Source organism: Rhinoraja longicauda, chromosome 16, assembly GCF_053455715.1.
Source record: "Rhinoraja longicauda isolate Sanriku21f chromosome 16, sRhiLon1.1, whole genome shotgun sequence".
Classification (NCBI taxonomy): domain Eukaryota; kingdom Metazoa; phylum Chordata; class Chondrichthyes; order Rajiformes; family Arhynchobatidae; genus Rhinoraja; species Rhinoraja longicauda.
The window spans coordinates 27,002,544-27,026,669 of record NC_135968.1 but is presented as its reverse complement, the minus strand read 5'-3'; the positions used below and the strand labels follow the sequence as shown (position 1 = coordinate 27,026,669).

The following is a 24,126-nucleotide window of genomic DNA, read 5'->3' as shown; positions in this document are numbered from 1 at the left end:
ACCAAAATGTAATAAATCTTCTATGTAACAGTGCAGTATGGAGATAACTGATTTAAAACATTTTAATTGTTCTGCTTTAAACAGAAGCCGGCATTAAGCAGCATCGAAAGAAAAGAAAGAACCAAGTTCTGAAAATGGGGCACGGAGGAACCCTTGATAGTGCCGCTTCGGGCGTACTTGGTAAGAGACGAACAATGTACTTAAGAATGAAGGAATACAGAGTTTTATTTTGGCTGCTTTTATTGGCTATTGTTTTAGGTTTTGTTGTCACAATCCATGTGCAGTCATATTCTTTTGCCAGCTTTGAACTTGTTCATGTATGTTACCAGAAAATGCATTTCAATGATGTTTTGCAGTCAATGCTTGCTTGCTCTGCTGATTTTAATTTGAACATTAATAACATGCAATGTTCTTGAGTCAGACAGAATCTACCACCTGGTAAGACTGATGATTTGTGGTACTGGAAAATGTCTCCTTTTACTTTTTTTTATACAAAGAAGTGAACCAGACATTCTGCTGATTTAAAAATTTATGTAGATCTGGTTTATATATAACTAGGGAAGTCTTCAGAAACATTTTGTTTAAGTGTGAAGGCAATCAGCCATGTTCCATTAGGTACTGATTCTGAGTACAGTTGAAGTGATGATAATCTGGACAACTTCATTAAGTGGATTTACATTCTAATTGAATAAAAATAATTGGTCTACATTCTTGCTTGGCTTGACATATTTTCACTCGTGTTTACTGCTTCTGAATAATTACATTGATGTTCTTTTTATTTCTTTATTGTTTCCTAAAAATTAGGGCAGCACAATGGTAGACCTGGTATCTCACAGTGCCAGAGACTCGGGTTCATAGAACACAAAACTATAGCACAATAACAGGCCCTTTGGCCTACAATGTCTGTGCCAAACATGATGCCAGCCCCAACTCTTAACTGCCTGCACATAATTCATTTCCCTCCGTTCCCTGCATGTCCATTTATGAATCCAAAACTCTCTTAAATGCCCCGATCGTACCTGCCTCTACCACTATCCCCGGCACTCTGATCCAGGCACTTACCACCCTCTGTAAAAAAGAAACTTGAGCCGCACATCTCCTTTAAACTTTGTGCCTCTCACGGTACAGCTATGCCCCTCTAGTATTTGTTTTTTCTATCCTGGGAAAAAAGTTCTTACTGTCCATGACTCTCATAATTTTGTATACTTCTATCAGGTCACCCCGTCACCTCTGGTGTTCGAGAGAAAATAATCCAAGTTTGTCCACCCGCTCCTGTAGCTAATACCCCTAATCCAGGCATAATTTTGGTAAACCTCCTCTGCCAAAACCCTCAAGTTTCACATCAAACTTTTACTTTCTAATTTTTCAAAAACATCTGCATTACCCGCATCTTAATCTGATTTTCCCATGATTGAAACTGAATTGCATGTGGTGATCCAGATGAGGTCCAATCATTGAGTAACACACCAACAATGCAACACCTTTTGATTTATACTTCAGATTTCAGCTGGACTGATGTTTGGAAGATTTATTTATCCATTCTGGCCCCAAGACCTACGTCTTGCTAAGCATGCTGCACCATGCTTCTAATCATTCCCGTTTTCATTTCAGATTTACTTGATTTCTTTTTATCTTTGCATGTTAATAATTACTACTATCCTTTATTATTTTCCTTCAGTGGTTGGAATTGGAAAAGGGACTAAAATGCTCAGTGGAATGTTATCAGGCTCCAAGGTTGGTAACCATTATTTATTCAAGTCAAGTTCAGTTTATTGTCATATGCACGGGTCTGGTGAGACAGTGAAAATCTTGCCTGCAGCAGCATCACAGGCAACATACAAAAATATACACAAAAAGTAAACTATATAGCAAACAGAAAAATTCTCTGTGAAAACAGGACATTGGCGCAAAGCATAATTTGTAAACAAGTCTGTGGTAGTGTAAGAGATGGTCTAGTTTTCCATGCTGAGGAAGAATTAGAGCTGTGTAGATTGATGAAATAATCTGATCGTTGCAGGAAAATAGCTGTTCTCAAACCTCATGGTGTGGGACTTCAGGCTTCTGTATATTCTGCCCGATGGTAGCAGTGAGAAGAGGAAATGGCCAGGATGGTGGGGATTAATGATTGATGCCATCGTTTTGAGGCAGTGCTTCAAAGATGCTTTCAGTGGTGGGGAGGGCTTGTATCGTTATGGACTGTGCTCTGTCTATCACGCTCTGCAGCGACTTCCATTCCTGTGTGCTGGGATTTCCATACCAGACTATGATACAAGCAGTGGAGATACATTGTCCGGTACATCTGTAGAAGCTGGTTGGAGTCAACACCTGCGCTCGGTCCGCTTTGGCCAAACTGATCTCCCGGTGGCCGAGCACTTCAACTCCCCCTCCCATTCCCAGTCTGACCTTTCCATCATGGGCCTCCTCCAGTGCCATAGTAGGTTAATTGGCTTGGGTTTGTATACTTGGTATAGGTATAGAAAATTGTCCCTAGCGTGTGTAGCCTTGTGTTAATATGCGGGAATCGCTGGTCGGTGTGGACTCGGTAGGCCGAAGGGCCTGTATCTGCGCTGTATCTCTAAACTAAACTAATCTAAACTAAACTAATCAGTGATTTATTCCAAACTTCACATGTGGAAAAAATAATTACTGTAATTACATGTAAATTAGTTCTTTAGTGCTGCGGTGCTGGTTAGAAGGGCCAAATGTCCTCCTCCTGCACCTATTTTCTATGTTTCTATGAGTTTAACAGCTGGTCAGTTCACTCATGCAACATTAAAGGACTAAATTATTTGTACCACACAAATGATTTTTTTCTTGAATGTTTGACTAATAGTTGAGCCATAGATTTAATGGATGGAATCCTTGCTCCAAAATAAAGATGTCAATGGGGGTGCTGGATTACTAATCGTGTCTGATATTGAAGTGAGTTGGAGCTTTCTGTGGCTTAGTGATCTCAAAACTTTAACAGTGAAACAACATGTTTAAAGGTGAGGAAGCATTGATGTTTGTTTTAGTCACTGATCTGATCAGTGTCACAATACATACATTGTTATTGAAAGATCAACCTGAAGCAGTTTTTTTTAATCAGTTGTATTATTAATGCAACCACTCAGTAGTTCACCATCTTGTACATTTATTTAAAATCACGCAGACCAAAAGAATATTTTCCTCTGTGTGCCTTTTGGAGTGTTCATCTCGTTGGTTACTATAAAGGTTGATGGTAATACAGGAGATTGATAACTGATTTGCATTCGCTACTGTATTCTATCGTTCACCTTTGTTTCACTTATGTTTGCTTTGAAATTTTTCAGAGACGGAGTCACAACCTCATCCTTTGGCATAGCACCACGTGCTTGTGCTATGATCAGGACATGGCAGTGTTTGACTCCTTTTCAATTGCACCAAGCCAGACAGGGAATGTGCTGAAATAATTTTCTAATCTCTCTTCTTAACTTGTTTATTTTTGTTGTCAGTCAAGAGTAACTGATAAAGAGAAGAGACTACCAAGGGCAGGCCCTATACAGACTACTTATCCACCGGATTAATAGATAGATATCATTTCACTGCTAGCAACATTGATCTCCCATTCCACTGTTCCAGACTGCAGCATTTTAAATTAAATTTTCCATACTGGAGTGAGAGGGTTGTGACTACAAGGGCAGCTCCCTGGAGGGAAGAAAGTCTTGAATCTCCTCAAAGATGGTGCTTCTGTTCATTGAAAAGCTTTGATTAAAAAATTGCCATTGGCATTGTGAAAGAGTGGTGGTGGGGGAGAGAAAATGAGGAGTTAATTATCTTGTTATCTGCCATGCGTGTATATATGTGCATTTTTCAGAATAATTACAATCCTTCAGATTTCAACTTACATCAAAATAGCGCACAGTTAGAAAACTGATGTGTCTCCATGTTTTTAGCATTTTTATTGCACAGCAGGTAACCTGTACAATAAGGCAAATTGAATTTTTGTGTTACAATAAATTCTGTACTTGAAAGGTTAATTTTGTAATATCTGATTGAATTTTTAATAGGTTTATAGATCACATAATGCAAAAGTTTAACATTCATTGAGTGAACAGCTACCCTTTTTGATTTTGTGCTCATGTAATCAATGTCTTTCCATACTTCATTTCAATTTGGAAACTTGTGTGTGGGCTTTGGGGGTGAGGTTAGAGGACAAATGTATTTAAACATTATTTAGTTCGTTATGTGGGCTTTGCCTGTCTGTAGATCAATCTGGTGATTAGCTCAGCATCAACCGTCATTGACCCCAGTTGAGAGGACAATGGGGAATGGCCATAAGTGAACGGCCCTAATGCTTCAGTTCAATGCAATTACTACAAATTGGATTTGATGCTTATTGTATGTAAGCTGGAAGCTGGTTGGAACTTGTATAATGGGCAACTGTGACCTTAGCCATGGGAGGTTGGAGGTATTAGAACATAGAAAAGTACAGCACAGGAACAGGTCCTTTGGCTAACAGTGTCTATGCCGAACATGATGCCAACTAAACTGATCTCATCTACCATTACATAATCCATGCATATCCATCTTAAATGCCACTATCATATCTGCTTCCACCACCACCCCTGGCAGTGCATTCCAGGTACGCAACATCTCTTACGTGTAAAAAAAATATTGCCCCCACATCATCTTAAAACTTTGTTGTTCTCACCTTAAAGCTATGCCTTCGTGTCTTTAACATTTCCACCCGCATTAGCATCAGACAGTTTTAGCTTCTCACAAAACTGAATTTTCAGCAGTGGCCTCACAAACAAAACATTCTTAGGCTGCTACATACAACAGAGAAATGTAGCTATCATTAGTCTTTGACATGTCCACCCTGGGAAAAAGGTTTTGACTGTTTAACGCATCTCTGACCCATAATTTTAGAATTATTTTTTATCAGGTCTCCCCTCAGCCTACATTCCAGGGAAATAATCCAAGTTTGTCCAACCTTTCCTTTTAGTTAATACCTGCTAATCCGGCAGCATTTTGGTAAACCTTTCCAAAGCCTCTGCATCCTTTTTGCAGTGGGATGACCTGAGCTGCACAAAACACTCTAAATGCGGCCGAACCAAATTCCTGTAAAGCTGCATCGTAACCTTCTGACTAATATATGCAATGCCTCGAGCAATGAAGACAAGCATAACATATGTGTAATGAGGACAGATGTAAATGAATATTTTGTGGATTTCTGTTGAGAACAGTTTTTCACCCAAATTCCATCACCTTAACTAGTTTTTAAACTTTGGTTTCAATGCCGCATTTGTAGTTCTAAAATATTGGTTGATGGTACAGTATTCTGGAATAGGATGGAGATATTTAAACTTTGCTGTCTATGTTGCAATTTGGCAAACAAATTAGTTCTATTCGACCCAGTTTGTGTAGAAATGGAATTGTTTCAACCTTCAGGGTTTTATTTTGATACATGGTCTTTTTAGTGTTGAAATTTAATGCTGGTTTTGGTAAACCTAGTCTGCATTCCCTCCAAAGCCTCCAAGTCCTTCCAGCAATGGAGCGACCAGAACTGCACAAAATACTGCAACAAGTAACAACGCCTCGTCAAATTCCTGACTCTTATGCTCAATGCCCTGATCGATGAGGCAAGCATAGCATACGCCTACTTTGCTACTATATCTCCTTGTGCTGCTACTTTCAGGGAGCTATGGATTTGCACCCCAAGATCCCTCTATACATCAATGCAGTTGAGGCTCTTGCCATTAACTGTATAACCATAAATGGCTAAATGACACAAAGTATTGTATCTATATTTCAAAATAAAAATAATGTGCAGTTCTGGTCGCTCCATTGCTGGAAGGACTTGGAGGCTTTGGAGGGAATGCAGACTAGGTTTACCAAAACCAGTGTTTTTAAAATCTTTTTTTTTTTTCAAACTGACTAGTTACAGAAACTTACTTTTTCTCAATTCAAAATCCATTTATTTTGGGAATATTTTCCAAATCTGCAAATCTTGGATCTGTTCAGGGGTTGAGTATGGAATAGGGGTTTAGTTTTGTAACTGCTGGATGCAAAAAGGCATGGCTACAGGAGTTTTAATTTGTGTCTAAACTATTGTAATTATCCAAATAAAGCGTGCTTTTAACTATGGAAGATTATCTTTGCTTTCATCCTTTCATTGCATCCAACACAGTTTGTCTATTGGGTTTAACTGAATATTTATTCAGAAATTTAACTAAATATTTATAATTTGTGGTGTCTCGGTTAGGAAAGAACTGGTGAAAATTAAGTGCTGGTGTGAGTAATAGGGACTATTTGCAATCTTTTATTGTTATTTAAACTCATCGTTCCATAAAAATGCATTACTGCACTCTTGTTCATGTTATAGAACAGTCTTATTCATTATAATCCAATAATAGAAATGAATTATTTTCAGGTTTCTAATGAAAGTAATACATTTACGTGGTGCCTTCAAAGCTTGTTCAGTTTTTTTCATGAACATTGAGGAGTTCAGGAGTTCAATAGGCTGTGTTTTACCACAAGACAAAGGCTGAATTAGAAAAACTGCAAATGGCTGGCTGGCAACACATTATCCTCGTATCTGTGCCATATAGATTTACTTTAGACTTCAATTGTTGCACTCCATCCTGTCAGGATTAAGATTTTTCCTCTGGAGCCAGGCTTTGTAAATGCGCTTTATGTTTTAGATTGTATTTCTAATAGTAAATTAAGTTAAGATAATAGAAAGGATTGCTAAAGTATTTCAGACAATCGGATTCTCTTTCCATTTTCTCAATGCTGGAATTGTAATTTATTTAAGTTTGACTCGTGCCCAAGTTTCGTTAGTGGAAGCTTGCTCCCTTTTTTATCCTGAGATTTTATAAGCACATTAATGGAAAGAGGGTAACTAGAGAGAGAATAGGTCTCCTCAGAAATCAAAGCTGTCATCCCTGTGGAGCTGCAGGAGATGGGTAAGATGAGTATTTCTGTTTTTACGGTGGAGAAAGATGTGAATACCGGAGAAATTGGGACACTGAATGGAAGTGTCTTGAGGAGAGTGTATATGCTTTCTTAAGTAATTGGAAGAATACAAAGGGTAAATAAATGCTTCCCACTATTGTCTTTCAGATGTGCGAAATTCGTTGTTAGTTTTTCACTTTAATATACTGTGTACATTGTACCATTTAAAATCTGTAGTCCTTTTCTTCTGCCCATGGCAGATGGTTGATCGTCTCAATTCATCTTTTGGTTCCCCGTGGTCTTTATAAGAGATTGGCCATTTTGTATATTATCCTATGTTTAAAAAAATCCTGTGTTTTTAATGTTGTGATAAACAAGCTGCACACTGGGATGTCACTCCCTGTTCCATTTGCAAATAACTGGAAGCAGGTTTATCTTTTTTACACCCACATCTGCATCAAAATTACTCCAAGTATGCAGATTTTTTCTTAATTTAAAATTGCTCAGTTATATGGTCTGACCAATAGACTTCTACTTTACAATATACATCATTATAACTTTCTAATAACAAATTCTTATAGCCCAATAACATTGAAATATCTCCAGGTTTTATTTGGTGATGTAGAGAAAGGTGGAGGAGAGAAAAAGAGAAAGAGTTTTGTTACTGGCGAGGCAGGCCAATGCCTGGATCATGCAGGGGTGCGAGTTTGAATTTGACCCTGGCAGCTGGGGTACCAGTGAATTTAGATTCAATTAATTTTAGTCTCAGTAAATGTCTGTAACCATGGAAGTACAAGTCTGTCATAAAAAGCCATCTGGTTCTCTTGGGTCCTCCAGGGAAGAAAATCTGTCATCCTTAATGGGTCTGGGCAATATGTGACTCCTGACCCAATAATGTAATTGACTCTTTACTGCCTTCAGGGGTAAGCCAGTGACATCCATGTTACACGAATGAATACATTTAAAAAATGGTGATTCTGCATATTAAGAAGTTGAACTGCTTGTTTGCAATAGTGATAAATGTTCCAGGCAAATTAAGAATAGAATTTGGCAGTTAAATAACCAAAAAAACAAGTACTGGAGAAACTCTGCAAGCCAGGACCCTTCTTGACGAAACAATTTTTGTTCATTCCCTCCACAAATGCTGCCTGATCTGTTGAGTTCCTCCAGGATTTTGTTTCTGATTTAAGATTTCAGCATCTGCGGTCTCTTGTGTCTCCATTTGGCAGTTAATTATTTTTATTTTGAAATATAGATACAATACTTTGTGTCATTTAGCCATTTATGGTTATAAATTTTGTACACAACATCGGCAGACCGTAATTTCTCACATAAATTGGATTCACTTGGAGGAACATTACTTTTGCAGCATATAATTAGATCATTCTGTTTCTTTTCCTGCTGTCCGGGTGCTAATCAGCATCACTAATTGATAAAATTGGAATATCATAACTTTCTGTTGTGGAATATAATACTTTAAGGAAATGTTTAATGACAGTTTCAGCAAAGGCGTCTCTGAACTATGTATGTGGTCTTTGTTTTAATTATCTCCCTCCCTCCCCTAGTTGGATTTATAGTGGTTATAACAAAATTATATGCTTTATCCCCTATGTCGTTGTAAAGAGTTCAATGAGTTTACCCGTTAGTCTTCTTTTCTTGAGAGAAAACAGACCTTGTGTGTTTATCATTTTCTGATATTTATACTCATGCATTTTTAGTATTATCCTCCTGAATGACCTCTGCAACTTATCATTGCCTCTCTATTTTATAATATGTTAACTGTGAGCTATTTTCTGATCTAATCAAAGTTTGGTACAGCTTCAGTGTGATTTCCCTATTTGGTTAGGTCCCTCCTAGAAATAAACCCTGTTGTCCTCCAGTGTGGGGAACCCCTGAGTAATGCTGCATCTTGCACGTGCAGAATTGTCAATGGATGGATTTTTTTCACCATTTATCATGGTCTCTGGGATTTCAATCCTGAAAATAAGAGCAAGGTCTCTTCATGCAGCATTATGTCTCACTACATGAAACAACAAACAGCATTAATCCAATAGTCTCAGTGGGGAGAGAAGCAGAATTAATGTTTCAGATCATTGTCCTGTTATCAGAACTGATAAAAGTTGCAGTTAAAAGAATGGTCTCAGGATGCAGGGAAGGGGGGTGAAGAGACCAAAGGTGAAGGTAGGATGGAAAGTAGGAGAAATCAAATGAACGAGTAATGTGTTGATGCAGCTGGTGAAAGCATTAGTGAATAATGAAACATATTTGGAGGAGATACAGATAGAAGATAAAAAAATACTGACTGCTAGAAATGAATCGTACAAAATCTTTGTTTTCCTCCACCTTGCCTCGTTTTTTCAGGCTGAAATTTTTTTTTTTAAAGTTTCAATACATTTTAAATTATTTTCTGATGATGAAGAATTGGTGTTTGGAAAAGACATTTGCTACAATTGAAGCTTCATATTTTTTTGGCATTCAAATCCAAGGTACTTAACGTTGGGGCCTTTAAAGTAGGGTTACTATTATTTATAATGAGAAATATTGGTTAACCAGAGGTCACGAGTGAATGAATCTCAAAGATATTAACAATGGTAAACAATTAGTATCGAAGAAATTAATGGGACTGAAAGACAATAAATCTCCATGACACGATGACTCGTATCCCAGGGTTTTGTAGGAGTCATCTTTGGACTGGTTGTCACTTTCTAAAATTCCATTGACTCTCAAAGAGTTTCCACAAAATTGGAAGATACTAAATTTAGTCTGCTATTTAAGAAAAGAAAGAGGCAAAAACAAAGAAAACCCTGCATTAACAGCCTTGTATCAGTAGCAGGGAAAATGATAACATTTATTATTAAGGAAGTGATAACAAGGTACTTAAAAGTTACAACAAATGTGGTTGGAGTTGCCATTCATTTGTGAAAGGCAAATAATTTTTGATATTTTTTTAATTTTCTCAAATTATATCAACTTTATATTTAAAGGAGAAACCAATGGATGGTGTGCATTTGGATTTTGAGAATGCATTCGATAAGGTTCCATATCAAGGATTATTACATAAAGTCAGCTTTCATCCTATTGCCATAATAGATATGAGGCTGCTTTGGCAAGTAATGTAAAAGTAAACCCCAAGGGGTTCTACAGATATGTCAATAGCAAAAGGATAGTGAGGGATAAAATTGGTCCATTAGAGAGTCAGAGTGGACAGCTATGTGCTGAGCCGGAAGAAATGGGGGAGATATTAAACAATTTCTTTTCTTCGGTATTTACCGAGGAGAAGGATATTGAATTATGTGAGGTAAGCGAAACAAGTAGAGTAGTGATGGAAATTAGGAGGATTAAAGAAGAGGAGGTACGGACACTTTTGAAAAATATAAAAGTGGATAAGTCTCCAGGTCCTGATAGGATATTCCCTAGGACATTGAGGGAAGTTAGTGCAGAAATAGCAGGGGCTATGACGGAAATATTTCAAACGTCATTAGAAACGGGGATGGTGCTGGAAGATTGGCGCATTGCGCATGTTGTGCCTTTGTTTAAAAAAGGTTCTAAAAGTAAACCTAGCAATTATAGACCTATTAGTTTGACGTCTGGTGGGAAAATTAATGGAAAAGATACTTAGGGACAATATATATAATTATTTGGATAATCAAGGCCTGATTAGAAACAGTCAACATGGATTTGTGCCTGGAAGGTCATGTTTGACTAATCTTCTTGAATTTTTTGAAGAGGTTACCAGGGAAATTGATAAGGGCAAGGCTGTGGATGTTGTCTATATGGACTTCAGTAAGGCATTTGACAAGGTTCCACATGGAAGGTTGATTAAGAAGGTTAAATCGTTGGGTATTAATAGTGAGGTTGCAAGATGGATTCAACAATGGCTGAATGGGAGATACCAGAGGGTAACGGTTGACAATTGTATGTCAGGTTGGAGGCCAGTGTCTAGTGGAGTACCCCAAGGATCTGTGTTGGGTCCACTGTTGTTTGTCATTTACATTAATGATCTGGATGATGGTGTGGCAAATTGGATTAGTAAATATGCAGATGATACTAAGATAGGTGGAGTAGTTGATAGTGAGGTAGATTTTCAAAGTCTACAGAGAGACTTGGGCCTTTTGGAAGGGTGGGCTGAAAGATGGCAGATGGAGTTTAATGCTGATAAGTGTGAGGTGCTGCATTTTGGTAGGACAAATCAAAATAGGACGTACAGGGTAAATGGTAGGGAATTGAGGAATGCAGTGGAACAGAGGGATCTGGGAATAACTGTGCATTGTTCCCTGAAGGTGGAATCTCATGTGGATAGGGTGGTGAAGAAGGCGTTTGGTATGCTTGCCTTTATAAATCAGAGCATCGAGTATAGAAGTTGGGATGTAATGTTAAAATTGTACAGGGCATTGGTGAGGCCGAATCTGGAGTATGGTGTGCAGTTCTGGTCGCCAAATTATAGGAAGGATGTCGACAAAATGGAGAGGGTACAGAGGAGATTTACTAGAATGTTGCCTGGGTTTCAGCACTTAGGCTACAGAGAGAGGTTGAACAGGTTGGGTCTTTATTCTTTGGAGCGTAGAAGGTTGAGGGGGGACTTGATAGAGGTTTTTAAAATTTTGAGAGGGACGGACAGAGTTGACGTGGGTAGGCTTTTCCCTTTGAGAGTGGGGAAGATTCCAACAAGGGGACATAGCTTCAGAATTGAGGGACAAAGGTTTAGGGGTAACATGAGGGGGAACTTCTTTACTCAGAGGGTTGTGGCTGTATGGAATGGGCTTCCGGTGGAAGTGGTGGAGGCTGGCTCGATTTTATTATTTAAGAGTAAATTGGATAGGTATATGGATAAGAGGGGATTAGAGGGTTATGGTCTGAGTGCAGGTAGATGAGACTAGGTCAGGGAGAATGGTCGGCGTGGACTGGTAGGGCCGGACAGGCCTGTTTCCATGCTGTAGTTGTTATATGTTATTGTTATATGTAGTAACATTTTTTTTTAATGATTGTTTAACAGACCGTAAATCAAAAGTAAGAATAAATGAGTGTAAATTATCCTTTGATGTAAGCGATGGAATGTCATAGAGATCTGCTTTCAAAATCCATTTAAATAATTTGAGGAGTTCAAAGTGTGCAGATGATACAAAGCTGGGTGACGGTGCGAGGAGGACGCAGTGAAGCTTTAGATATTATAGAAGAAATAAATGGGCGAGAAAAGGCACATGGGAAAGAATGTGGAAAAATGTGAGGGCATGCACTTTGTAGGAAAAAACGAAACTGGAATGTTTTTTTAAATGATAAGAAATTGAAATATGCTGGTGTTCAGAGGGATCTCGATCTCTTAATACACAAATTATGGACTACACCAAGCAATTAGGAATGCAATAAGATTTGAGCACAGGAGCAGAGGCAGAATTCAATTCTATAGGTCTCATGAGACTGCATCTTGCATGTTTTCAGGTCTAGTCTCCCTACTCTATGAAGAACTCCCTGAGATGAAGGGGATGCAGCAAAAGTTAATCAAATTGTTTCCTGAAATGGTTGATTTGTCATTTGAGAAGAGATCTTACAGACGAGAGCCATGCTGTAGTTTGGAAGAATGACAAACAAAAGCTTCAAATTTCTATGGAACATGATTGGATGGAAGGGGAGACGATAATTCCCCTGACAAAAGTTCCTGGAAGAAAGGATCACAGCCTCAAAACAAGGACTCAAAGAACTGCAGATGCTGGTTTTCCCAAAAAAGACAAAATGCTGGAGTAAATCAGCGGGTCAAGCAGCCTTTCTGGAGAACCAGGATAGGCAATGTTTCGGGTCGGTACCCTTCTTCAGGACCTTGGTGAGAGAAGGTTTTTCACCCACATTGTTGTCATTCTTTGGAAATCTCTAGCTTTGGAAGATCAGTCACTGAGTATACTCAACATAGAAAAATACAATTTTAGGTTTTAGGAGATTCAAGGCAAGTGGAGTTAGTATAAGAAAGTGGCACCCTTTTTTTTTACTATGGCTTTTAGCAGATATGTTTTAATTTATATTTGGATGTCAGGTTATGGGGAGAAGGCAGAAGAATGGGGTTAGGAGGGTGAGATAGATCAGCCATGATTGAATGGCGGAGTAGACTTAATGGGCCGAACGACATAATTCTGCTCCTATCACTTATAACATGAACTGCAGATGCTGGTTTAAAGCGAACATTGACACAAAAAGCTGGAGTAACTCAGCGGGCCAGGCAGCATCTGGAGAAAAGGAATAGGTGACGTTTTGGGTCGAGACCCTTTTACCCTCTTTAGACCTTTCAATTTCTAACCGCAGGTGTGACATCAACCGTCTCAACTTTTCCACTCCCCTTACCTACTCCATCCTCACCCCTTTAAGTAGCCCCTGACCCTCAGTCTGAAGAAGAGTCTCGTCCCGAAATATCACCTATTCCTTTTCACCCAGAGTTGCTACCTGACCCACTGAGTTATTCCAAATTTTTGTGTCCAGCTTTGCCGTAAGTATAATTTTGATTGGATTCAGTAAAATTTAGGTAAAAATAGCTTTTCCCATCCCTCCCTTTCATCAACGTAGGTGGTAAATATGTTGAAATAAATTACCAGTTAAAGCTATTGTTGATATGAGTTAGATAAATTATACATCACAGATGATGTGTTCAGGAGCCTCAAGAGATGTATTTTATCAATGAAGAAGTTGAAATTGTAAAATTAAAAAATAATAGATGAGCAGATACTGCACACAATCCTATAGATTTTCAGTTACTCGTTCACTGTAAAGATAGCGTTGCAGATCAGGCATCAATTATAAAAGACAATTTTCTACTGATTCCTCAGAATCTGACAGATGGCCAGATCCTGGGTGGGACATTATTGAGAACAGTTAAATAAAGTAGATTTTATAAAGGAAGGTTTTTTATTAGACTTCATCTGGCAAACTGCATTTAATTCTAGGTCTAGTAATTTCGAAGGATTATTTTTGGTGCAATGGGTACAATGCAGATTTGTCTGGGTTTTGAAGCCAGATTGCATGAATCAGGCATATATTTTCCAGAGGATTGAGGTTTTAAGAGCGATATAATTAAGGTGTTAAAAAAAGAGGGAAAGAACTGAGATTATTGGGGGAGAGGTGTGCTGTCTTTAAATTGTGATTGCGTTATTGAGGCATAAAATCAGAAATTATGTTTTCACATGAGGTAGAGGGAATGTGGACACTTCTTTGCCAACGGTCTGTTGAACCCCTCTGTTTCTCTCTGTGTCACTTGCTTTCCTTGGCCCTACCTTTTCTCTTGCTCTCCTGTGAACCCAACCCACTCCTTTGTGTCCCGCTCTCCCCTTTCTCGGTCAGGCTTCAATGCTGGGGTTATTGGCAGGGAAGGAAGTTGTGGATTCATTGGTTAGAATCACAGTTTGTGTGTCATTATGTAGCAGATACAGGATATGCAACCAAGCTGGAGAAGAATTCCCCAAGGTTGCTCTCAATTGATGGAGTTGAAAACTGTTGTGAGACCAAAACCATATATTAAGGGCTCCCTGCATCTCTTTTGAAGTTGCATGCAGTGAAGGTAAGATCCATTGTGCCACGAGATGGACACAATGTACATATAATTCAGGGAGCAGCCCTCCAGCTATTTGGAGGAATGCTTGAGGCAGATTCTTGACATGCCTTATGTAGTGGATAAAAGTAGATAACAGGGAAACTGCAGTCTCTCTGTCCCCATTTTCATTTTTAGACCTGATCTCACTGAAATGTACACCCATGAAAAGTTTGCCAAATCTTCTCTGCCAATGCCAAACAGCTTATTCTGCTGTTGCTATTGACTCTTGTTTTGAGCTTCTGGTACCCCCAGGTGCTGACAAGAATGGGATGTCATCCCACAACAGTGTGTGACCAGGCTGGTGACCAGCAAGAGGAGGAGGTGCCAGGCTGTTGTGGCTGTGTATGGTTCTTTCACACGCTACTGTGGCTCCTGTTTATTAAATGAATAAATTGTTAAATTGCCAATATGTCTTGTTTCTTCCGACTTCAATCATCCAATCCACCAAACAACACCGAACAAGAGTCAATGGCAGAATAAGCTGTTTGGCATTGGCAGAGATTTGGCAAATTTTTCATGGGCGCAACCCATATACTCAGCTCTGCTGCTCATCCCACAAATGCATGTTCCTTACAAATGTGGCACCATTTAAAAGGGAAATAAACAGGCTTTCCAACGGTATAAGATTTATTGCCAAGAAGCATTGTTACAACAAAGAAATAATCTACCAAACACAAATTTCCTTACTTTTTGTGCTATGTTTATATGATATGATATGATATGATGAGTGACCTTAGTTGCCTGTTGTAACTGGTAATGTATATAGTATGAGGACAAAATAATCTACAGATGCTGGAATCTTGAGCAAAAAAACAAAGTGCTGGGGGAACTCAGTCAGTCAGACAGCATCTGTTGAAGGAAAGGACAGACAAAGTTTTGGGTCTGGACCCTTCAGCCTGAAGAACTGTTCAGATCCAAAACATCGCCATTCCAAAAAGGCTTACCTACTGAATTCCTCCAGCATTTTGTTTATCTCTCTATGTATGTAGTATATTCATATCATATCATCATCATATATATACAGCCGGAAGCAGGCCTTTTCGGCCCTCCAAGTCCGTGCCGCCCAGTGATCCCCGTACATTAACACTATCCTACACCCACTAGGGACAGTTTTTACATTTACCCAGCCAATTAACCTACATACCTGTACGTCTTTGGAGTGTGGGAGGAAACCGAAGATCTCGGAGAAAACCCACGCAGGTCACGGGGAGAACGTACAAACTCCTTACAGTGCAGCACCCGTAGTCAGGATCGAACCTGAGTCGACGGCGCTGCATTCGCTGTAAAGCAGCAACTCTACCGCTGCGCTACCGTGCCGCCCAATGTATTGCCATACATTCATTATTAAATCTCCAGTCTCATCATCCAATGTTCCCACACTCATCTTAGCTATCCCTCGTCCTTTCTATTCATCAACAATTTGAGTTTGAGTTTAATTTATTGTCACATGTATCGAGGTTAAATGAAAAGCTTTTGTTTCGTGCAACAGAAACTCTTGCCGTTTGATTTGATATTGCTTTCTCTCAAAATATTCTCTGTCCTTATTGGCCTTTTAGTCTCTTGCTTCTGGTTCCTGAAAAACGTTTTTGATCTACCACTAGCATTTGCCACTTTGGATTTTGATTTAATATTGTATTTGACCTCTTTTGTTAATCACACATTGGATCTGACATACACTATCATATCATATCATATCATATATATACAGCCGGAAACAGGCCTTTTCGGCCCACCAAGTCCGTGCCGCCCAGCGATCCCCGCAGATTAACCCTTTACCTTTACCTAGCCAATTCGAGAAGCTGGTCACAATGCACTGTAACTCCAGTCTTCCAGACAGCCTAGGTCCATTGCAGTTTAACAATGCAGTGCAACTGTTGCAATAGACATACGGCAGACACCAGCTCTCTGGCTGTACACTTATCACTGGAACATGTGGATATCACTGGCACTTATGTCAGCCTCTTATTTATTGATGAAAGCACCATCTTCAACACCATAATCCCATCCAAACCCATCGCCAAACTCCTGGAACAAGGATTCAGCACTCCCTTCTGCCACTGGAGCTTCGAGTTCCTGACCCATAGACCCCAATCAGCGAGGATAGATGACAAAATAACCTCCACAACAATTCTCAACTCCTGTACCCCACAAAGATGCCTTCTCAGCCCCATTCTATACTGCCTATACACTCACGACTGTGGCAGATTCTTCTCTAACTCCATTGACAAGTTTGCGGACACCAATGTAATGAGCCAGATCCCGAACAATTACGAGAGTGAGTACAGGAAGGAGATAGATGGCTTAGTATCAAGAGTAAAACCTCTACCTGTCACCAAGATGAAGGAGCTAGTTATTAATTTCACAAAGCAAGGTGAAGTATATGCATCAATCAGCATCTATGGTGCTGAAGTGGTGATGGTCAAAAGCTTCATGTTCCTAGGCATAAATATCACCAACAATTCATCCACATTGAGGCTAAAAAGCACATCATGTCCCTACTTCCTCAGAACACTAAGGGAGTTTGATAGGTCACCAACAACTCTTAACAACTTCTACAACTGCACCATAGAAAGCATACTATCAGGATGCATCACAGGTTGGTTTGGGAGCAGCTCTGCCCAAGACCACAGAGAATTGTGGATGCAGCCCAGTCCATCACACAGACCAACCACTTCACCAATGACTCATATTGTGTCAGGTGAGTGACATGGAGTATCAAACATCTATTGTCTATTGAGCATAATATTGGTAAAATGATGAGTCATCTGTACAGCTTTTGGCATAGTTAACCTTTTGGCTTCATGTTAATCTTTAAGGAAAACAGGATAATTGTGAAACAGGGCGACATCAAACAACTGATCTATAACTAGTATAAGAAAATAACTGCAGATGCTGGTACAAATCGATTTATTCACAAAATGCTGAAGTAACTCAGCAGGTCGGGCAGCATCTCGGGAGAGAAGGAATAAGTGACGTTTTGGGTCGAGATACTTCTTCAGACTTACTTAATCTATAACTTACTTGTGATGTCATTTTATTTCAATATTTCAATTTAAAATCAGGTCTGATGTGGTTTTAATGTGGTCTTTTTACACATAATTTTGGGCGCCTGGCTTCCCAGAGTCAATAAGCACAATTGAGCTTCAAGCTAAACCACAAAGAGGCAATCAAGCATGTTCTATACACTGTCATCTCACACTTGCATATTTCTTTCACTTTGTTTTAAATTGCACACATAGCAATCGTTGCTATTATGGCCTCTCAGCAATCAGTATGTTCCCCAAAGCAATTTGCAATTGCCAACCAATGGGAATCAGGCTTTTAAAATAAATTCATAGCTGTGCCTTAATGCCTCATGTAATTTTAGAAATTATATTCCACTCCGTGGCCATATAATGTTGTACTGTAAAATATGATGCAAGATCAAATTTGTAGGTTGAGAATAGGCTATAAATATAAGCCAACTGCATATTCTCAAATTCAAGTATGTTTGAAAGATTAGGATTTGATAATTCACTTTGATACCTTTCTATGTCACCTGGGTTGAATGATCAGTCTTTCTGTTGGAAATCTATTGTGTTTGTATATCAAGGTGCTAAGATAATATAACAGTCAGGCTATAGATTGGCCTTGGTTATGTGGTTGCTGTGTTTCTGCAGATAGTGACATAGGAAAGCAGTACATTTTACCATTTATTGATGTTGCACTTGATTTCAACTTTCCTTAGACCTCCATTACGCAGATGCTGCTTGTATATTAACGAATCAAGTGACTTGCCACTCTGTTGGCAGTCACTGGCAAGTTATATTAGCAAGCACCATTCCACCGGGACTGCTGTTTGACCCAGTCTTCACTAATTTTGCAGATGGCTATCTGCCAGTTCAATGCCTGTCAGACTTCACATCTTTCAAAGAGACAGAAGCAGAGCTAACATCAGGGGAAATTTACATGAATTCACCTTGAACCACACTTCAAGCCTCACTGACTTAAACTACTGGAAAGGGGAAAGATATTTTCGGGTGTCAATTTATTCAGCCGTCAAGTCCCATTGAAGGCTATTGAAAGCTTTGGGCAGAAATATATCAGATTACACATTGTTAAATTTATTCATTTTAACCTCATTGTTTTTAATATGGTTATCATTTGCTGCATGAGATAAATAGTCATTTCATTCTTCAAATTAGTTGAACCACATTAATTGAACTTCTCCATTGTGTAATTCACTGAAGTAAATCAGAGAAATTCTGGTTTAATTTTTTAAAACTCTGTAATCTTTCCATTTTTTATTAACTGCCTTTGCCATGTCAGCTGATTGTTTAAGATGAAAGAGGCGGAGATAATGTTACATTCAAGTAAACTCGATAAAGAATCTAATGTTTCTGGAATTTAGCTTTTCAATTTATTTTCAGAAATACACAACAGTTGGAGAATTTGGAAAGGCTACAGACACATTTGATGCATTAGGGATGGTGACAGAAGAACAATCATATGGTAAGAAAGTCTCAGCGAGTCAAAGTATTTTTAGTAATTTTCAATTATGATACTCGTAGAATAACTCTGCACAGAAACTCCCTTCAATCCATCATGTCCATGCTGAAAATCAAGTCCCATTGACACCGTTTGTCTGCATTCTACGCCTTTCTATGGTTCAAATACTCAGCCAGGTATTATTTAAATGTTGTGAGTCTCTGGCTCCACCACCACCTCAGGCAGTGTGTTCCAGATTGCGACCATTCTCCAGATGAAAATATTTTTCCTCATATCCTATAAACCTTCTTACTCCTCACCTTAAACATCTGCTCTCTGGTTTTAGATGTCTCTGGTATGGGGAAAAGTTTCTCTCTATCCACCCTATCATTTCCTCTCATAACTTTATATACTCGCCACTAATACCTATACTAGTATTGTAAAACTTTCTTAGATTTAGTTAATGATGCATTTCAGAAGCATACTGCTGGGATGTTTAGAAATTCACTCTCAGGATTCACATTTCCAGCTCTTGAGGCAGAAGATTGTGGATTCATTATGTACTTTGTTTGAGCTGAGTAAATAACCTGGACCAACACCTCAGTTCATCACTGAATGAGTGCGGTGTGGGTCATGCATAAAGTAATCACTAATGATTTTTGCCACTCCTCCAAGAGAACAAGACATTTTCTTCAAGCTCTGCTCTGTAGGTGAATTTATTGGCAATTTGCCTCATTGCTGTGTGTGGGTCTTTCCTCAGGTTGGGCATTGCACGTTTTTATATGTGAAGTGGTTGCTTGAAAAAGGTTGAATCCTCAGCTACAGATTTAAAAATACTGAATCGCTAATCTCTATTGTTCTGCAAGTAAATTGCTTCAAGTGACACGTCTGTATTTGAGTGGAGAGGAAAGCACAAGTTGATAATTTTCCATTGAGTTTATCGTCTAATCTTTTTACAACACAGCTGTTCAGCATTTTCATACTTTGACTCTGAGCAGGGACTAAATGCAAAGCACTTAGAAAGCACTTCGCAATAGAAATTGTCATAGGGGGAGAATGGGATAACAGTTTCCAATGTTGATTGATGTCGCCCGACTCCATTTCATTAATTCTTGAACCATCCATTGTCCTTAACTTGTCCAGATGTACATCCAGAATTTGATAAGCAGAAATTTCTGCAAGTCAAATTTTGGGAAAATTGAAGCAATTGTCTTTGATTCCCAACACAAACCTCATTCCCATGACACTAACACCCTCCATCTCCATGTTAGTGAAACTGACATTTTTGAAAACTTGTCATGTTTGAGACAAGTTGATTCTTGAACATCATATCCATTGTCAAACCAAGTCATGACTTGGGCTGAGCTCTTGAAAGTGTTGTCACACAGAGTGACCCAAGAGTACAAATACACAGTTCCCAGAAAATAGTGTCACAGGTAGACAGGGTGATAAAGAGGGCTTTTGGCAAGTCTGGCTTTCATCAGACAGGGCATTGTGTACACAGGATGTTGCCGTTGTAAGCCACACTATGATAGTGATGAGGCCATACTTGGGGAGTATAGTGTTCCATTTTAGTTATCCTGCTACACGAAAGATGACATTAAGCTGAAAAGTGTGCAAAGATTTGAGATAGAGGTTTATAAAATCATGAGGGGCTTAGATAAGGTGATTGTAAATGGCCTTTACCAAGGGACAGGGAAATTAGAAGGCAAAAGTTTAATGTGAGAGGGAAAATATTTAAATAGGACTTGGGGGGTCAACATCTTCACCCACATGGTGGTGAGTATATGGAACGCACTGCCAGAGAAAACGGTTGCGGTAGATACAATAACAACAGAGAAATGACATGCGGACAGGTAGATGGATCGGAATGATTTAGAGAAATGTGGGCCTAACGAGGGAAAACGGAACTAGCTTAGATGGGCATCTTGGTCACTATGGACAAATCGGGCTGTCGCACCTGCTTCCATGCTGTGTTTTACTCTATGTCGCCTTTAACACCACTTGTACCTAACGCTGTAATGTTGCCTCATTTTGGCCGTGCCTCAGCCTTGCCTTTGTGAACCCCACACTTGACAATTCAAATATACACTTGGCTCCTTCCTCTATTCACTTTGTAAAATTGAGCTCATTGAATTATCTGCTCTTCATTTCCTGATTTGCGTTAGGTATCTTGCAGTAAAGATGTTTATGATTGTTGTTCTACATTGGTTCTGGTTAGGTGATGCCTCGGTTTTAAAATTCTCATTCTTATTTTGAAATACTCACTGCGGCACTTTCCACTTTCATTGTAACCTTTTAAGCTTTTCCTTTTCTTCTACAACTTTGATAATGCCTTTGTGTCATGTTGTATTTTTTAACCACATCAAGGATGCTATGTAAATGGAAGCTGCAGTTCACACATTTTTAGTTTGAGCTGATGTTGAGGTTCTACGAACCATGCAACCAATTGCTGGAGGAAGGGTTCTTTTGGTGCCCAGGTTAGTTGTATACTTTGCGGATACTGGAGCTTTTTTTTCCCCCTGGAAAGTACTGTGGATGCATCGAATGAACAAAGTGCTATTGATATCTAGCTGAACAAGAGTACTCTGCAAGATAATTATGCTATTATGTGAATAGCATTCAGAATTCATATCTCCCCCTGGTGTCTTCTAAAGAAAATTCTCAGAATTACTTATCCTGGATGGTGTTTATTTTCTTTCTCATCTCAACACCAAAAGCAGCTGCCTTATCTATCTATGTTTGTGTGTGTGTTTAATATCTATATGATACTGAGTACGAGAGATTATTCTGATTTGGAAATCCTCGCCTGAGTTTTCAGTGGATGTCCACTGGGTAGACCTGAGCAACATTTCAGATGTTCGCAGGTGGGACTACTCGAGTCGGGCAGCGGAGGTGGGACTACTCGAGGGGTGCGGTGGCGGGTCTGGGAGAGTGGGGAGGGGAGAGAAGTGAGGGGAGAGAGGAGAGAGGTGCGGCGGGAGGAAAGCACAACATGGCGGAGTGTGAGGAGGAGGAGGAGAGCGCGACTTTCTGAAGTCGCGATGGGGCCGTCGGTGGCAGCGGCCCTCGTCGACGCCGCCATCGGTGGAAGCAGCCGCTGAAGGAGGAGGAGAAGCTTCCCGCTTGTGTGCGGTAATGGTGCGGGGCGCTGGGCCCGGGCGGGAGGGGGGACTCGAGGACGCCGTGGGTTGAAGGGACGGAAGGGAAGGATGAGTGGACCATCAGTCCGACCATCTCCCTCCTGCTCGGGAGTGTCCCCCGGGTATGAGAGAGCGGGGAGAGAGGAGAGGGGAGAAGGGAGCCCCTGATTGCGGGTGGACGGCTCCGCTAATGGAGTCCATCTTGTTTGTGCGAGTGAGGAGAGAGGCCGTGCGTGCCCTCTGGTGACGTCATACGCACAGCACTTTGAAAAAATGTGTTTAGAAATTAGAGTTTTAAACTTTAAAATGTCTAACTTAAAATATATACGACCAATTGAAATAAAACTTGTTATAAACAGATGCCAGGACAGTGGTGATTAAGGTGGCGCTAAAATTGTGGCGCTATGGTTTACCGTTTTGGCTGCAGGTCCATGTCTCTCAGAGAGATATACATACATACATACATACATACATGAATTGTACCGGGGGTGGGGGGGGGAGCGTGAGCTCATCTCTCAGTCGCACGGGTGACGTCACACGCTGAAGACCTTCAAGAAATCGGTTAGAAATGAAATGTTTTAACTTTAAAACCTCTCTTACTTAAAAAATATACGACCAATTTAAATAAAACTTGTTAGAAACAGTCGCCACGAGAGTGGTGATTAAGGTGGCGCAAAAAATGGTGGCGCTATGGTTTACTGTTTTGGCAAAATCACAGAAAAACATATATTTACATACGGATATATTTATATATATATATATATATGTATTACAAGATCTATATATATATATATATATATATATATAGATAGATTGTGAAATATTTTATGACTGTGGAATCGGTGAATTTTGGCTACATTAAGTTAATATTGGCCAGTAATGTATCAGTTCTAAAAAATTGATCTGAAACATGATTGCTCAATGTACATAGGGTTCCACTGTTCTGTATGATAAATGTTGTTAACAAAACTGTTAGCTTTAAATATTTTGCAGAATAATTTCCAGATTTTTGGTTTCAAATGCCCTTTACAGTAATATCGTTTAGTTTGTATTTCCTCTCTATTCTTCTTATCACAGGGAAAGGCCCTTCGACCCACAATGGCTGTGCCGAACTTGATGCCAAATTAAAATAATCTTCTCTGTCTGAACATGATCTATATCCCTTCATGCCCTCCATAGCCATGTGCTTATCTAAAAGCCTTTTAAATGACTCCATCATATCTGCATCCATCACCACCCCTGGCAATATGTTCCAGACACCCACCATTCTCTGTGTAAAAAAGAACTTGCCCTGCACATCTCTTTTTAATCATTTTTCTTTCTCACATGAGAAAGCTGGTCAATTAAACTATCTACTAAATATTTTGCAGGAGGCATGGTCAGATGGGAACATTTTCTTCTGTATGTTGGTATGCAAGATTGAAGGTTGAAGATTTTAGCTAAAATATTTAACAAAATTGATGTTACCTGTACCATTTTTTATGTGAAAGTTTTGAAATGGCATGGGCACATGTTTCAGCATTTTTTTTCTGTTAACTAGATCATATAACAAAGGATGATCTGGAAAGGTCTCTGAAGAAATATACGGGAAGCATTATGCAGACACCACCGTTGTAAGCCAACATTTCTGTATATTTTGGCTTGTGTGTGACAGAAGATGAGTGCTATGGATATTTCTTCCGATTCCTGATCAATCCGTTTCTTTGATAACTTAAAGAACTATATAGACCAGAATAAATTATTTAACCTATCATTAAAAAAATCCCTCCATGTTTCAATTGCCTTTTATATGAAATATGACTAGTTTGGTACACTTTAGTGAATCAGAAAGGAAACAGGCCCTTCGGCTCACTGAGTCCACGCTGACCATCGATCACCCATTTACACTAATCCTATGCTATTCCACTTTCTCATGCACTCACTACACATTACTGGCATTTTTACAGAGGCCAAATAACCTGCAAACTTCACACAGACAGCACCCAAGGTCAGGATCGAACCCGGGTCTCTGGTGCTGTGAGGTAGCAGAGC

At 39.4% G+C, this 24,126-nt stretch overlaps 1 protein-coding gene across 1 annotated transcript in view; it reads left to right on the top strand.

Moving 5' to 3' along the window:
* Positions 1-24,126, top strand: part of trub1 (TruB pseudouridine (psi) synthase family member 1) — a 40,204-nt gene that overhangs the window by 5,830 nt on the left and 10,248 nt on the right. The window contains exons 2-5 of the mRNA XM_078412834.1: positions 85-180; positions 1,679-1,734; positions 18,895-18,976; positions 23,636-23,708. Coding sequence (XP_078268960.1) covers positions 85-180; positions 1,679-1,734; positions 18,895-18,976; positions 23,636-23,708 — 307 coding nt within the window. The remainder of the gene's footprint in view (positions 1-84; positions 181-1,678; positions 1,735-18,894; positions 18,977-23,635; positions 23,709-24,126) is intronic.